Genomic DNA, 15,605 nt, shown 5'->3' with positions numbered 1-15,605 from the left:
GTTCTGCAGGCTGTACAAGCCTGGCACCAGCATCTGCTCAGCTTCTGGTAAGGCCTCAGGAAGCTTCCAATCATGGCGGAAGGTGAAGCGGGAAGCCAATGTATAACATGGTAAGAGAGGGAGCAAGAGAGGAAAGTGGAGGTTCCAGACTCTTTTACACAATCAGATCTCCTGTGAACTAACTGAGCAAGAACTCACTCATCACCAAAAGCATAGAGCTGAGCCATTCATGAGGGATCCGCCCCCATGACTCAAACACCTCCCACCAGGCCCCACCTCAAACACTGGGGATTACATTTCAACATGAGATTTGGAGGGGGCACACATCCAAACTTTATCAGCCTGTGACAGTTTGCGACCTTTGGCTCACTCTGCAGCCTCCTGGACTTTAATTCACTGGTGTGTACCTTATACAGTGTGCAAAACACATGACTCAATCGAATTCTTACCAACAAGCCTCTAAGATGGTGTTCTTACATCCATTTTATAAATGCTGCAAGTAAAACTCAGAAGACTGCAGAGCTCCCAAATGTCGGAGATGGGATCTGAAGCTGGTCCACTTGCTCCTAGGCCCTAGTGCCCTGCACTAGAGCATGCTGGCCGGAAATCCCATCCTAAGGAATGCTGTCAGACTAAGGCAATGAGCAAAGACTTGGTCCAATTATACAAACAATTGCAAAGAACTTAAGCCTACTTTTCTGTTTTCTACTTTTCTACCAATCTGTGGCTGCTAGGGCCAGAGACCAGCAGACCATCTCCAGAGCGAGGAGATGTAGGGAGGATGGAGAGACCCCAAGAGCGAGAGCACCCCATAGTCTGCACTGTCTTTCATGCTGTCTCTTCTGTCTGTCCTTCCTTTCCTCCTTTTCTTTCTTTACTTCCTTCCTTCCTTTCCTTCTTTCTTTCCCTTCCTTTTCTTCTCTCCCTTCCCCTTCTTCTCCCCCTCTCCTCCCTTCTCTACCCTTTCCTTCCCTAGTGCCCCATGGTATGACCCTGGTCCCTGACTATGACCACAGTGTAATGAATTTAATGCAGAGAAGCCATATGGACAGAATAATATACACAATAGACATCAGAAACGTGGCCAGCCTACAAAGGAAAGCCCTATGGAGCAATTGAATTAAGTACACCTCAGCCATGATAACCCTAGATAAACAAGCAGTCCTCACTCAAAGATGTTAGCCCTAAGTAGCAACTCAACAGGAAGCCACAAAAATATTTTAGAACCATTAAAATCTTCACTAAGAAGATTAAGTAACAACCACACACAAAAATGACTATAGTAAAATGTTGAATTTAAAAACGAGACAATAAAATGCAAACTACTTAACAATTGCAACCATGCTCATGCACATACATGCATTGAGGACCTAGCTTCCTATTGAGTAGAGGTTGCCAGTGCGCTTTGTACATGTGAGAAGGGTGCTGCTGGGACACGTTAATCATTAACTTCACTTAAGGCCCTCAGGTTGGAACCTTATTTTCATGAGATTTTCTGGGGAAAATGGGAAAAAGTCCTTTGGGGCTTGATGGTCAAGTTCCAGGCCATCCCAGGATTGAACCTTGCTAATAAGGAGGGGACAGAGGGCTCTCTCCATTCTCCAGGGGAGTACACCAGTGGGCAGTGCTTTTATTCTGAGCAATCAGACAGCTGAGAGGCTTTGCCTCAACATGGGTTATCTGTAACTTTCACCAAATGAGAACCATCTTGAGATAAATCTCATCTACTCTCTGGCACAATATCACATAAACTCTGACAAAGCCAGTATTTATATCCTCAGCCCGAACTTCTCATCTGAATCCTTAAGTTGAATATCATCCTACTGCCTACTTGACTTCTTGACTTGATTGTCTAACAGGCACCTCAAACTTGAAATGTCTCAAATAGTACTGCTTTCTTTCCTCACCCAAGAGCCACTCCTTCCATTGCCTTCCCATCTCAGTACATGGCAACTGCCTTCCTCTAGTGGCTCAAACAAAAAACCTTGGTTCTGTCCCTTACTTCTCTTTTCCTTATATCCTATGTCCAATCTAACAGCCAACCTGTTGGCTCTATCTTCAAAATATATCCAGAATCTGACCACCTTGCACCACACCCAGTACCACCACATTAAGGCATTGGCTGTGGTATCTCACCAGGATTACACAGCAGCCTCCCAGTTCATCTCCCAGCCAAAGTCCCTTGTCCATATGGTCTATGCTCCACAGAGCAACCGGGGTGAGTGATCCATTTAAAACTATTGTCTCGCTCTTCTTAAAACTCTCCCCTGGCTGTTCCATGTAGTCTAGAGTAAAGGCTCAGACCTCACCCATCTGCAAAGCCCCGTGCTCTGCGGCCCTTGCGAACATCCAGCCAGTTCCCTGAGTTCATCTCCTGCTCTGGCCCTCTCTCTCTTCTCTCCAGCTACAACAGATGGTGATGGCGTTTATCACCACAAGATATGCTGGGTATTTACTTGATGATCTGTTAGATGGTCTGTGTCCTCTCTGAAGCTCTAGGAGGGCAGAGACTGGGCTCTGGTCCCTGCTATATCCCCAGCACCTGAAACAAGGCCTAGAACATAGGAGGCACTCAGTAATACTAATTAGTTGAATAAGTAAACAAAGGATGAATAGATGAATAAATAATACTGTTTTTGTAGTCGTTAACATAATGTTTATAGGTTCAAAACATAAAGCAGATATCACACTATAAATTAGAAAGAGGCATCTCGATTTTTAGGTCTACATGTCTGGTATGGTTTGGCTTTGTGACCCCACCCAAATCTCATCTCGAATTGTAGTCGCCATAATCCCCATGTGTCAAGGGAGGGACCAGGTGGGAGGTGACTGGATCATGGGGAGGGTTTCCCCCATGCTGTTCTCACAATAGTGAGTGAGTTCTCATGAGATCTGACGGTTTTACAAGGGGCTCTTCCCCGTTCATGCTGTCACCTGCTGTCGTGTAAGACATGCCTGCTTCCCCTTCTGCCATGATTGTAAGTTTCCTGAGGCCTCCCCACCCATGCAGAACGGTGAGTCAGTGAAACCTCTTTCCTTAATAAATCACCTAGTCTTGCGTAGTATCTTTATGGTGGTGTAAAAACAGACTGATACAGTGTCTCTTTTAACTGGAAAGATGACTGATAAGAGGTACTCACTGGTAGCCCTGGAGGTCCTTCAGCACCAGGAGGTCCTGGGTCACCTTTTGTTCCAAGCCAGCCAGGGAGCCCCAAGTCTCCCTTACTCCCCTGCCTCCCGGGAAGTCCTGGAGGTCCAGGGGGGCCCATGGGACCAGGCTCACAGGCACAGAGTCCTTCATTTCCTAGACAGAGGATCAATGGCAGATTTGTCATCTTTCCTGAATAAAATCCCCAATAAGGGCTTTACTGTACAAAACCAATAGCATAAATGAACAACAAAGAGTCCGATATGCACTTATTGCAGACAATTGAGAGCACGTGCTGTGGGGGCTGGGTGTAGCATGGGGCACTGCGTGGGGTGCCTAGGCATGGGATGTAAGGTGGGCATACCATTTCTAAACAAATGGAGGCTTTTGTTCCTTAATAAATTTATCCTGACAAATTCTAGAGAAAAGCTGATATCCAATTCTACTGAAGAAACATTAAAAATGATACAACTTTTTTATTTTTAAAAGTTTAAAAGCCTGTCCTTTGGTTCCTGCTGAAAAAAAAAAAAACTGAAAAAATTAATTGGTGTGTGCACACACCCTAAACAATTAAGGAGACACAATAATATGTGAAGGATTTTGACTGCATTGAATATTATAATTGATAATTCACCACAATGCATTTTCCAATTATCAGGACTTTTTGTCTTAAACAAATGTCTTCAGGGTAGTCAGAGTCCTCATCTGTGTTGATGCTGTCACACCCACCTGACTCCGCTGCCCAAAACGACTCCAAACAATTTAGAGTGGAGAAACAGAGAGACAGGCAATTGATGGGTCTTGGAAATATAGGTCCCACAAGAATCAAACATCAGTACTCTCCTCCTATCACTGCCACTCTCAAGGAATCAAGAGTACCTCGTGTGCAAAGTCACCATTTGCAGGCAAAATGCATGGCAGGTAAATGTTTCCTTTATATTCTAAGACACGAGGCTTTGACTTTTCAGTGATTTGTAATCTCATAGCACTTAATGGAGTACTCTAGTGGGTGACTAAGGTAAGTAACGAATCTGAATGAAATGTCACATTACACGTCTCAGAAATACCCCCAATCGTCCATGTACAGTTGTCTTCTAGAAATTCTACATTTGGTGTCTACTTGCCTTTTTCTCCTTTTGAGCCTCTTCCTCCTGGGGGACCCACTTTGCCTTTTATTCCTTGTGGTCCAGGGTTCCCAACACTACAGTATGTCACTGTCAAGGGGGTAAGGGATGGGCAGAGAGAATCACATAATTTTTCTGACTGTCTTCTATGGAACAAGTGACTTTTGCACTCACATCCTCCCCCACGTGTTTCCTTTCCCAACCCCATTCTTTGCTCCCTTGTTTTCCTAGGATTCTTTCTGTCTGAAATAAGAATATACACACATATAGATGATGCAGTGGTTATGCCATGCTTTTGCTACCATAACCATTGATAAAGCCAACCCTAATTTCAGCCCTACCCTAAATTAATGGGTTGCAAAACAAGATAATGGACAACAAAACAAAACAAATAAAAAAAAAAAATGGAGCCAGTGTGTGGCAAAGATATTCTCCCACTCAGTGATCAATTCTTAACTAATGAAGAAAATGTAAAAGCAGAGCTTGTAAAAACAAAATTTCAGAGATGTCAGTTAAAGATGACAGATAAAATGCAAACAGTTTGGCATCCTCCCCAAATCCCAGTAGAGTAAAAGAATATTATAAAAAAGCATAAACCAGCCTGGTGCGGTGACTCACACCTGTAATCCCAGCACTTTGGGAGGCTGAGATGGATGGATCGCTTGAGAAGGTCAGGAGTTCGAGACCAGCCTGGCCAACATGGTAAAACTCTATTAAATCACAAAAATTAGCCAGTCACAGTGGTGTGTGCCTGTAATCCCAGCTACTTGAGAGGCCAAGGCAGGAGAATAGCTTGAACCTGGCAGGCAGAGGTTGCAGTGAGCTGAGACCGCACCACTATACTCCAGCCTGGGCGACAGAATGAGACTCCATCTCAAAATAAATAAATAAGTAAATAAGAAAGTAAATAAATAAATAAAAATAAGCATAAACCCACAGGACAAGGAAAAAAGGAGAGGAACCAACAACAACAAGTAAAAGAACTTGGCAGATCCTTAAAAAAAAAAAAAAAAAGCTGAATTTGAAGCAGGAAGCTTAGAAAGCTGAGAAAGAACCTGATTTACCCCAGAAATGTCTCCTAAATTTCGGGAATCTGTACCTCTGGAATAAGAACAACAGTGAGATCCAAAACAGGATGATTTGTTTAAAAAAACAGACTACCAGATCCCCCTTCCTGCAACTGGCAGCAGGAAAAGAAAAGACTCCCCATTACCCCTGTCAAAAAAACCTAGAAGAAACACGCATCGCAGCAAGCTATTTTAATTTATTTTATAATTAAAGCAGATGAGGGAGAGTATTGTATCCCTGAAACATGAACAGCCTGCTACAAAAGGAAACATTAAAAGAGAACAACAGCAATTGAAAATCCTTGAAATTAAAATAGATATAGATACAGATAAAGATCACGATAGCAGAAATTTAAAAACTCAGGTGGAGGGTTGTAACATAGAATTGAGGAAATCTCCTAGAAAGTGTTTCAGAAAAATAAACAGGTGGAGAGTAACAGAGTAAAGATTAAAAAAAAAAAAAAAAAAAAAAAAAGACATGTAGGATTGATTTCCTGACAGATAGATAGAGTCCAGAAAGAGAAAAAAAGAGGAAAAAAATGGAGGAGACAATGTTTTCAAAGGACACTTGATCTCTTCTCAACCTTTTGGCTAAGATCAAATGCAAAGAAATACTTGAAGAAAATTTTTCAGAAATGAAGGATATAGGGTCAGGCATGGTGGCTCACAGCTATAATCCCAGCACTTTGGGAGGCTGAGGCTGGCAGATCACCTGGGGTCAGGAGTGTGAGACCAGCTTGGCCAACATAGTGAAACCCTGTCTCTATTTAAAAATGCAAAAAATTAGCTGGGTGTGGTGGCATGTGCCTGTCATCCCAGCTACTCAGAAGGCTAAGGTAGGCAAATCGCTTGAACCAAGGAGGCAGAGGTTGCAGTGAACCAAGATTGCATCACTGCACTCCAGCCTGCGCAAGAGTAAGACTCTGTCTCAAAAAAAGAATGAGAGGAGAGGAGGAGAGGGAGAGGAGGGGAGGAGAGGGCAGGGGACAGGGGAGGGGAGGAGAGGGCAGGGGACAGGAGAGGAGAGGAGAGGAGAGGAGAGGAGAGGAGAAAGAAAAGACATGAAGGCTATGTGGATTAAAACTGCCCACTGACTGTGTACAAGCCAATAGAAATGTACCCACACTAAGGCAAATCAAGTGGAATTTAAGACCCTGAAAACAAACAAAAAAGAGCTCCTATCCAGAAAGGAAAACGGATTTCAAACCCAAAAAGTCAAGTATCTACATGTTATGAGTTCTCGGTAGCCAACACTGGAAGCTAGGAAACAATAGAAAATGCCCTCAAAATCCTGAGGAAGAAAGATTTCCTACCTAAAATTTTATACTCAGCCAAACTAGCAATCAAAGTCCACAGCAGAATGAAGGCATTTTCAGACGAGCAAGATCTCCCAACTTTTCCCTTTTAGTTATACTTTTTCCCAGGAAATATAATGAGGTAGTAAAGCATTAAAAAATATATGGGAAATAGAGGGCCCCAGAGAAAGAGAGAGGACGGAGGAAAGACTCAGAATATTGGTAAAGGAAGATCTCAAGACAGTATTCTGGCAACAAATTAAAAAATGTAATCTGACCTAATCTGAACAACTCAAAAAGCTGCAGGAGAGATTTATTCAAAGAGCTAATACTAATGGAATAGTTCATGAGTTTTAGTGTATAATGATGAAATTTAGATAATTCTGGGCAGTCTGAGGTTAAATTATAAGCATATTGAAAACCAAGCAAACAGACAAAGGAAACAAGACAACTGACAAGATGTTCTGGAAAAGCAATAATTTATACTATTATATGGCTCAGCTGGTGAATAGCCCTTATATAACCAACTATTCAGTGTAAACTCTGAATATTGATGTAACCAAAATTATGACAATAATTGTATTGTAGTTTGTGGGAGTAGAAAATGTGCACGTGTCAGGTGGGGGGTTGGTGAAAGAAACCTAAATTCATCTTCTGTAGAGGAAAGTCAAAAGATAATGCTGAATTGGAAAAATTGAGAAATAGCAATACAAGTACATCGAATGTCAGTATAGAGGCGAATAACAAAAGATCCAGTCACATGTGTTGAAATGATTGCCCTTGGTGAGGAAGGATTAGGAGAAGGAGTTGTGGGGGACTTCAGTTGTCCATACCATGCCTTGTAGAACAGTTTGACTCTTAAACCTGAAACTGCCCTTGCAAAAATTCTCACAGTGAAAACATTGTGACAGTGAAAGAGATATCACCTAAATAACTTCATCTTGTCTTTAGCCTCTAAACTGCCCTTGGCCGTTTCTGAGCATGGGCCAAGCTAACTTTGAAAGAATTTAGTATAGTTTAAATAATAATAGCCCTTCCCAAAACTAAACTGCCTTTATAATGTTAATAAAAGGCCACCAGGTAAACAAAACAAAAGGGGAAGGGCCTGTATTCTGCTAAGATGTAGGTATACTTAAATGATTAGCAGCATTATTATTCCAGAGGTCTCAAGATTTGCAACTTCCCCAATTATTTCCATAAATAATATCACTGTTATAAAACCTAAGATGGGCCTTTTGAGATGTCTTTTCAGACTTTTGCATTTCTGATGACTGGATGGCTCCACTTAGACCCAAGACTCATGACTCAAGGGTCCCGTGGCCCCCACCCAGAAGTGGATTCAGCACATGAGGACCATTTTCCACACCCCCATGATTTCATCCCCAGCCCCCTGCCTGACAAACTATCTTTACAAAACCCTAGCCTCCAAATTTTCAGAGAGGCTGATTTTAGTAATAATAAAACTCTTCCATTTAGCCAGCTCTATGTATGTTAAATGCTTTATTGCAATTCCCCTGTCTTGACAAATCGGTTTTCTCTGGGCAGTGGGCAAAATAAGCCCACCAGGCAGTTACAAACCAAGCCCATATATAACTCTGATGAAAATTAAAACTATATTTAAAAAATAAAAATTGGTATTATTTTACAAAGTTCTATCATTTACACCGAAACTCCTAACCAATGATTGCACATACTTTAATTGATGTGAAAGTCCAACTTCTGTTTATTTGTTTGTAAAAGACTACCAACTTAGCTCACAAAACATCATATAACTTTCAAAATATTTAAAAACTACGCTTTCTGAATGACAAAAGCAGCATGAATGCTAATGGGTATGAATAAGGAGTACTTTACCACTTGATCCTGGGAGGCCCTGCAGGCCTGGTGCTCCAGGCAAGCCAGGTGATCCTGGCTTCCCTGGTTTTCCTGGAGCAGAATCAGGTCTCCCAGGAATACCAGCTTCTCCTGGAAGCCCAGGAAGACCAGGAAATCCTTGTGGCCCAGGGGGTCCTATCATGCCTGCAAGATAAATTAAGAATGAAAATTACATATACTCTCAGTAAACGTCTCTGTAGAAGAAATCAACATCAGTACACACTTGCTTAGGTTATCGAATTTTTTAAAGGGAAAGAGATGGAGTTGGAGGCCATTATGCTAAGTGAAATAAGCCAGACACAGAGAGACATACTGCATGATCTGACTTACGTGTGGAATCTAAAATAGTCAAACTCATAAAAGCAGAGAGTAGGATGGTGGTTGCCAGGGGCTGGGGGAAGAGAGGAATGGAGTGATGTTGGTCAAAGGGTACAAAACCTTAGTCATGCAAGATGAATAAGTTCCAGAGATCTAATGTACAGCATGAAAATGATAGTTAACAATACTGTGTCTTATATTTGAAATTTGCTAAGAGGCTAGATCTAAAGTAAATCTTCTCACCACCCCCCATAAATGATAATTTTGTAGACGTGACAAATAGGTTAATTAGCTGGAATGTGGTGATCATTGTACAATGTATACATATATCAAAAGATCAAGCTGTGTATCTTAAATATAAACAATTTTTATATGTCGATGATATCTCCATAAAGCAATTTTTTAATGCTCTAGATGACAGCTTTCAGAAGTAGAAAAAAAAAGTGATGTATAAAGTTTGCTTTGCCACAGAAGATTACTAGTCATAAAGCAGGAGTTATAATAATTTGAATAAGCTGCATTAAAAGAAAAAAACGTAACTCAAAAATAAAGACAATATACCAGCCATTAAAATGGCTTGCCTCCTTTGAAATAAGCACATAGTGGAAAGAAATGGGTTTAGAGAATGAGATTTTCTTACCTTTTCCCCATTCTTTAGGGTTATCGGGGAAGAAACATATTTGATTTAATTAAAATGATTACTTTTTCAATCTTTCTACCTTGATAACTTGGTAAAAATAATTCAAATAAACATATTAGCATACTTAGTAGGTAAAAATATAGACCCACATAATCAACTACATAGAACATAAAATATTGCACCTATCACAGCTGCCCAGGTTGATGGGGAAGGATGGAGGTGCCTGATTTGAACTTGGCCTCTCCCTCTCTAGCCAGGGGACCTTGAGCAGGTTATTCAACTTATTGAGTAGTCTGTATATACCTCCAGAGGCTTGTTATGAGGATTAAAGAAAATAATCCATGTAAGAAGCTTAGTGTAATATCCAGCAAGAGCACATCCTCAGTGAATGTTCAGATGTTCAGTGTGTTCAGATGAGGTCAGAACAAATAATTAACAGCAGGAAATCCTGCTTCCCCTTGACATCCTACTCCCCTTGCTGCTGTCTTTGGCTTAAAGATAGCTGAAAGCTGGCCAGACCCGGTGGTTCATACCTGTAATCCCAGTACTTTGGGAGGCCAAGGCAGACGGATCACCTGAGGTCAGGAGTTCAAGACTAGCCTGGCCAAAATGGTGAAACCCCATCTCTACTGAAAATACAAAAATTACCTGGGCATAGTGGCAGGTGCCTATAATCCCACCTATTTGGGAGGCTGAGGTAGGAGAATCACTTGAACCTGAGAGGCAGAGGTTGCAGTGAGCCGAGATCTTGTCATTGCACTCTTGCACTCCAGCCTGGGCAACAAAAGTGAAGCTCCATCTCAAAAAAAGGAAAAAAAAAAAAAAAAAAAAAAAAAAGAGAGAGAGCTAGAAGCCTCTGTGAGAGTGGCCACCTCTCACAGCTTCCTTTTCCTAAGCGTGTCTGGCTCCAGATCCTCTCTATGGAAGACTGCATTTTTCACTGATGCCCATCACAGGAGCTCTGCCCCACACCCTCTGGTTGAACTTTGACATTTCTCTATCAAAAGGTGGCGTGTTTCCTCCCTCTGAATAAGGCCATTAGAAAAGATGATTCAACTTCTGCCTTGTGAGCCAAAACACTTGTGGCTGGAGTTCTGAGCTACCATATAAGCAATGATAAGAAGCTACCATATTGTAAGGAAGCCTTAGTACAGAGCCCACCCAGGGAGGCTCCTGAGACTATACAAGAGAAATCAGAGAGAGGTGTCCAATCAGGCCCAGCCCTTCCTGAACTCTTAAACTGCAGAAAGAGTGAGAGGTACTGTACTGATTGCTATTGTTTCAAACCACGAGGTTTTAGGAAATTTTTTCAGCAAGAGATAACTGAAACCTTGTCAGTAATCAGTAATGTAGCATGTTTATTAAATTAATGGCTGTCATTATTGTGTCCATATGTGCTGGGCTTCCATAGACTTACAAACATATGCACTCCTCGAACAACCCTGCAAAGTTTATACCGTATAGATGAGGCACAGAAAGTTTAGGCCAAATATCTGTAGTAATAATAGCTAACATATTGAATCTTTACTATACACTAGACTGCAGTCTAAAGGCTGTATACATATTATTTCTTTCACCCCAAGACCTTGTTTTACACATAAGAAAACTGATGTACCGACAGGTTTAATAAATGTCTAAGACCACACAGCTTGCGAGTAGGAGAAACTGGAACTTTTCTAGTTCATAGTGCAAATGCTTAAGTATGTCACTGTACCACATTATACTATATGACTTTCACAAAATGCTAAGGTGGGATTTGATTACAAGTGTCTGACTCTAAAATTGTGCTTATCTCATGGTAAATACCGTAGATAATAACCAAATTATCTACAAGATGTTGTATGCATTGTATATATAGTAAATACTATAGATATTACCAATAATATCTATAATTACCTATAAATTATATATTCTAGTACATAATAGGACTAGATACACTCCTGTGCTTAGAACAAAATGAAAACGAGCCCCTGTGGATTTGGCTGCCATCTTGTCTTCATGCCATTTCTAAGACCTGATGTGGACTCTAGACAATCAGTCATTGGATGAACCTGGGTGCTCCCTGCTGCCTTGTCCCATTGCCAAGAAGAATGCTTAGCCACCTGCCAACAGGGAGAATGGGCTACAGTGTGTGGTATATTGCAGTATTGTCCACCCAACTGTAGAGCGTGAAGTCAATAGAGTCAGTTGTTGACAGCATTACATTTTTTTATTATAAAAGAAATGAATGGGATAGAAGAGTGTGTCACATGTATACTTTTGTGTATTTTTGTCTCAGTCACCTGTACATATGGATACATACATGTTCGTGTAATGTAAATGTATGTTTTGCATATAAATGTAATGTAAAATCAAATGCATTTCTTACTATGGGTCATAGTCAAGATTTGAAAGTCATTGGGTTGATCTATTTTTTAAAACCTTGTGAATTAAGGGATTTCCTGGGTTTGAATCCACTAGAGACACTTGTTACTTACTATCAGATTTTCATTTTAATCTGCTGGAGACACTATTCTATTACAAACAAGACTGAATGGAGAATTCTAAGACCAGAGTCCAGTGCTTTCTGACCAACGGAATCCTCTATATGATTTTTATGCTCCTGAGTCAGTTAGGCTAAGGCTGTGCTATCTAAAGATTAAGTGAACTAGACAAAGCTTTTCCAGCTTTGCGGTTATCGAATCCTGCAAACTGAAAGCTAGATTCATGGAAGATTAAACAAGGGTTTTGTAGTTAGCAGTTGAATATCTCAGAAAACTTCTCACTTCTTCTCGGTAAATATAACAAGAGACATAGGCTGGGTAAAACTTTGTTTATTCAAGACTTTTCTCCTCACGGGTTTAATCAGTTCTCCTGGGTTCACAGACTGCAAATACCCTCTAAACTTCAATTCCTAGTCTTACTAGGAATATTAACCAGCACAGCACCTGAAGGAGTTCAAAGTCCTTATGCCAATAGGACCCTTTCCCAGGCTTTTTACCAAATGCCACTGTGGCCCATCATTTTCTTATTTTTGTTTTTATTTTGAGGGGAGGGAAGAAGACTTTTTTAAAGTAATTATGAATGCAAGTTTTTTTAATCATAATTTTTACTTCCACCTTTCATGCAGGAGATTTAAGCAAGGGATTAGGTGAACGTACTAAAGTTTACAAGTAGATGTCAACAGGGAGAGCCTTCCAGAGGGTTGGGAAAACATGGGAGAACACTAACCCAGCAGTGGTTTCCAAGCCTTATATGCATGTGATAATTTTGTGGGAGGTCTGTTGTTATACATACATGTTCCTTACAACACCCCTGTGATATTGATTGAATGTTCTGGGGTGCAGCTGAGAAACCTGTATTCCTCCCAAGTAAGTGATTAATTGGTTTGAGTTCAGTGGTTCCTAACCCTGGCGGTATATTACAAATACGGGAGAACTTCTACAGTATCAGATCCCCAGGCCTGTCTCCCACGAGTCCAACATTCTTGGTCTGGGGTGTGCACAGGCGTCAGTATTATTTTACACAATCCTAAGGTGATTCCAGTATCAGTTACAGTTGAAAGCCACTGGTGCCAATGATGATGCAGGAAATCTGACCTGTAAAGCCAGGGCATCAGGGCATCCGTACCTGCATAGGCTTCCCCTGGTCTGCCCAAGAGACCTGGGGGACCAGGTGGTCCAACATCCCCTGTTTCTCCATAGCGGCCAGGGAATCCTGGGTCCCCTGGTGGGCCTGCCAAAAATAATGGCACATGAGAACAAACAAATGATATGTGCATTTTAAAATTCAGACAACCATTACTTTTTGTGAGACTCAGTAAAGTATAAATAGGAGACATTTTTGCAGTTTCTCATTACATTTAAAATGAAATACCTGAAATGTGAACCCCTTTGGCTGTGCCTCATCCTCAGACACGTAAACATTGCATGGGGCTCTTTGTCTTTGATTTAGGCTATTCTTTTTGGCGGCAGCATCTTGATAGGTATTAGTCAAATAGTCTTGTTTTTGTTTTTGTTATTTTTTTGAGATGGAGTCTTGCTCTGTCACCCAGGCTGGAGGGCATGATCTCAGCTCACTGCAACCTCCAGCTCCCAGGTTCAAATGATTCTCTTGCCTCAGCCTCGCAAGTAGCTGGGATTACAAGCATGTGGCACCACACCCGGCTAATTTTTGTATTATTAGTAGAGATGGGGTTTTACCATGTTGGCCAGGCTGGTCTCGAACTCCTGACCTCAAGTGATCTGCCCGCCTCAGCCTTCCAAAGTACTAGGATTACAGGTATGAGCCACTGAAACCAGCCAATAAAATGATTTCGTACTATTTTTAGCGATTAAAAAATGACTTTCTGAAAGATGACATAATAACAATCCCAGCATACAGTTTATGTACTGAAAAAACCTCAGGCACATGTATAATTATACACTCATGCTAAAGTGTGTGCATTCAGCCTGCTTAGTGTACAAGCTATGGAAATACTGGGCCAGACTCTTCTGTCCTGGCCACTCAACTCCTATTTCTGCATAATTTATGGAGGAACTGAATGGGAACACAAACCTTTGAGTGGAAGAGGTGGAGTCACCAAAACACCTGGTGGTCCTGGGTGCCCTCGGTCTCCAGGATCCCCCTGAAATCATTCATTCATTCACTTTTTAAAGGAATATTAATTTTACTCATGTTGCCCGGCATTAAACCAATATTAGAATGACCATGTGCACATTCATATAAGAAGCAGAGATTATAGGCTTACTAGAGAAATGAAGCATCCATGGAGTTTCAGGAGCAGCACAGATGCATCTACTCTCTTACCAACCAATAGTGGAAGTAAATAGCAAGTCACAAAGCTTCCACAAAAGAAAAGAAATTTAACTCCAATGAAATTATTCTATGCCTATAAATTGGATACCTCTGATGTCACCAAGTTTCTTAAATATACTATGAGCATTAATGTCTAACATGGCATCGATGACTAATAGTTTATTCACCTAACAAGGTCCGAATCTACATTTTATTTTAGCAGCAAATAGTGTCCCCCTAAATCATGTTCCTTTAATGCCACCATGGCTTTAAGGGAACACAATTCCCTTGCACATGCTGAGCAAGTGCCAGATGTGAGATCACAGAGGTTAAAAAGGAAAGAAAAAATGCAATGGTATTAAAAGCAGAAAACGCTCTAAAATGCCCTCTGTTTCTAATCTCAATATTATGTGAGCCCATGCATTTTTTAAACTTTCATGATTATTCCCCTTCAAAAGGATCACTTCTCAAAAGTAGAACATAATAATGCTTAATATGAACTGATATGATAATATGATAATCATGCATAATAACACACAGCAGGCATTAAAGTAATACACAGTCAGCACTCTCATGCAAAATATTTTAAAAACAATAATCCAACAATAAAAATAATAAAACAACAGACTATGACAACTGTTTACATAGCATTTACATTGTATTAGAGATTATAAGTAACCTAGAGTTATTTAAAATACAAGGTAGGGCCTGTGTAAGTATTATGCAAATACTACATCGTTTTACATCAGGGACTTGAGCATCTGAGGATTTTGGTAGCCTGGGGGTTCTGAAACTAATCTCCCACAGATAACGAGGGACAACTGATATGGTTTGGCTGTGCCCCCAGTCAAATCTTATCTTCAATTGTAACTCCTACAATTCCCACCCATCGTGAAAGGAACCCAGTGGGAGGTGATTAAATTATGGGTGGATCTTTCCTGTGCTATTCTTTTTTTTTTTTGAGATGGACTCTCGCTCTGTCGCCCAGGCTCAAGTGAAGTGACCCGATCTCAGCTCCCTGCAAGCCCCGCCTCCTGAATTCATGCCATTCTCCTGCCTCAGCCTCCCACATAGCTAGGACAACAGGCACCTGCCACCACGTCCAGCTAATTTTGTTTTTGTATTTTTAGTAGAGACGGGGGTTTCACCGTGTTAGCCAGGATAATCTCGATCTCCTGACCTTGTTATCCACCCACCTCAGCCTCCCAAAGTGCTGGGATTACAGGCATGAGCCACCGTGCCCAGCCTTTCCTGTACTTTTCTTGTGATATGAATGAGTCTCACAAGATGATGGTTTTAAAAAATAGGAGTTTCCCTGTACAAGCTCTCTTTTTGGCTGCTGCCATCCATGTAAGACTTGAC

The 15,605-nt window shown here is 41.1% G+C and overlaps 1 protein-coding gene across 2 annotated transcripts in view; it reads right to left on the bottom strand.

Annotated features, from left to right (window-relative positions):
- The window catches only part of COL4A4 (collagen type IV alpha 4 chain), a 156,808-nt gene that overhangs the window by 76,405 nt on the left and 64,798 nt on the right, over nt 1-15,605 (bottom strand). For both annotated transcript variants that reach the window (XM_050752145.1, XM_050752146.1), the window contains exons 18-22: nt 14,004-14,073; nt 13,077-13,181; nt 8,489-8,653; nt 4,273-4,362; nt 3,141-3,304 (exon numbers count right to left, since the gene is read on the bottom strand). In XM_050752145.1, the coding sequence (XP_050608102.1) occupies nt 3,141-3,304; nt 4,273-4,362; nt 8,489-8,653; nt 13,077-13,181; nt 14,004-14,073 (594 nt within the window). The remainder of the gene's footprint in view (nt 1-3,140; nt 3,305-4,272; nt 4,363-8,488; nt 8,654-13,076; nt 13,182-14,003; nt 14,074-15,605) is intronic.

The sequence above is a fragment of the Macaca thibetana genome, chromosome 12 (genome assembly GCF_024542745.1).
Source record: "Macaca thibetana thibetana isolate TM-01 chromosome 12, ASM2454274v1, whole genome shotgun sequence".
Lineage (NCBI taxonomy): Eukaryota > Metazoa > Chordata > Mammalia > Primates > Cercopithecidae > Macaca > Macaca thibetana.
This window is presented reverse-complemented; position numbering and strand designations above follow the sequence as displayed.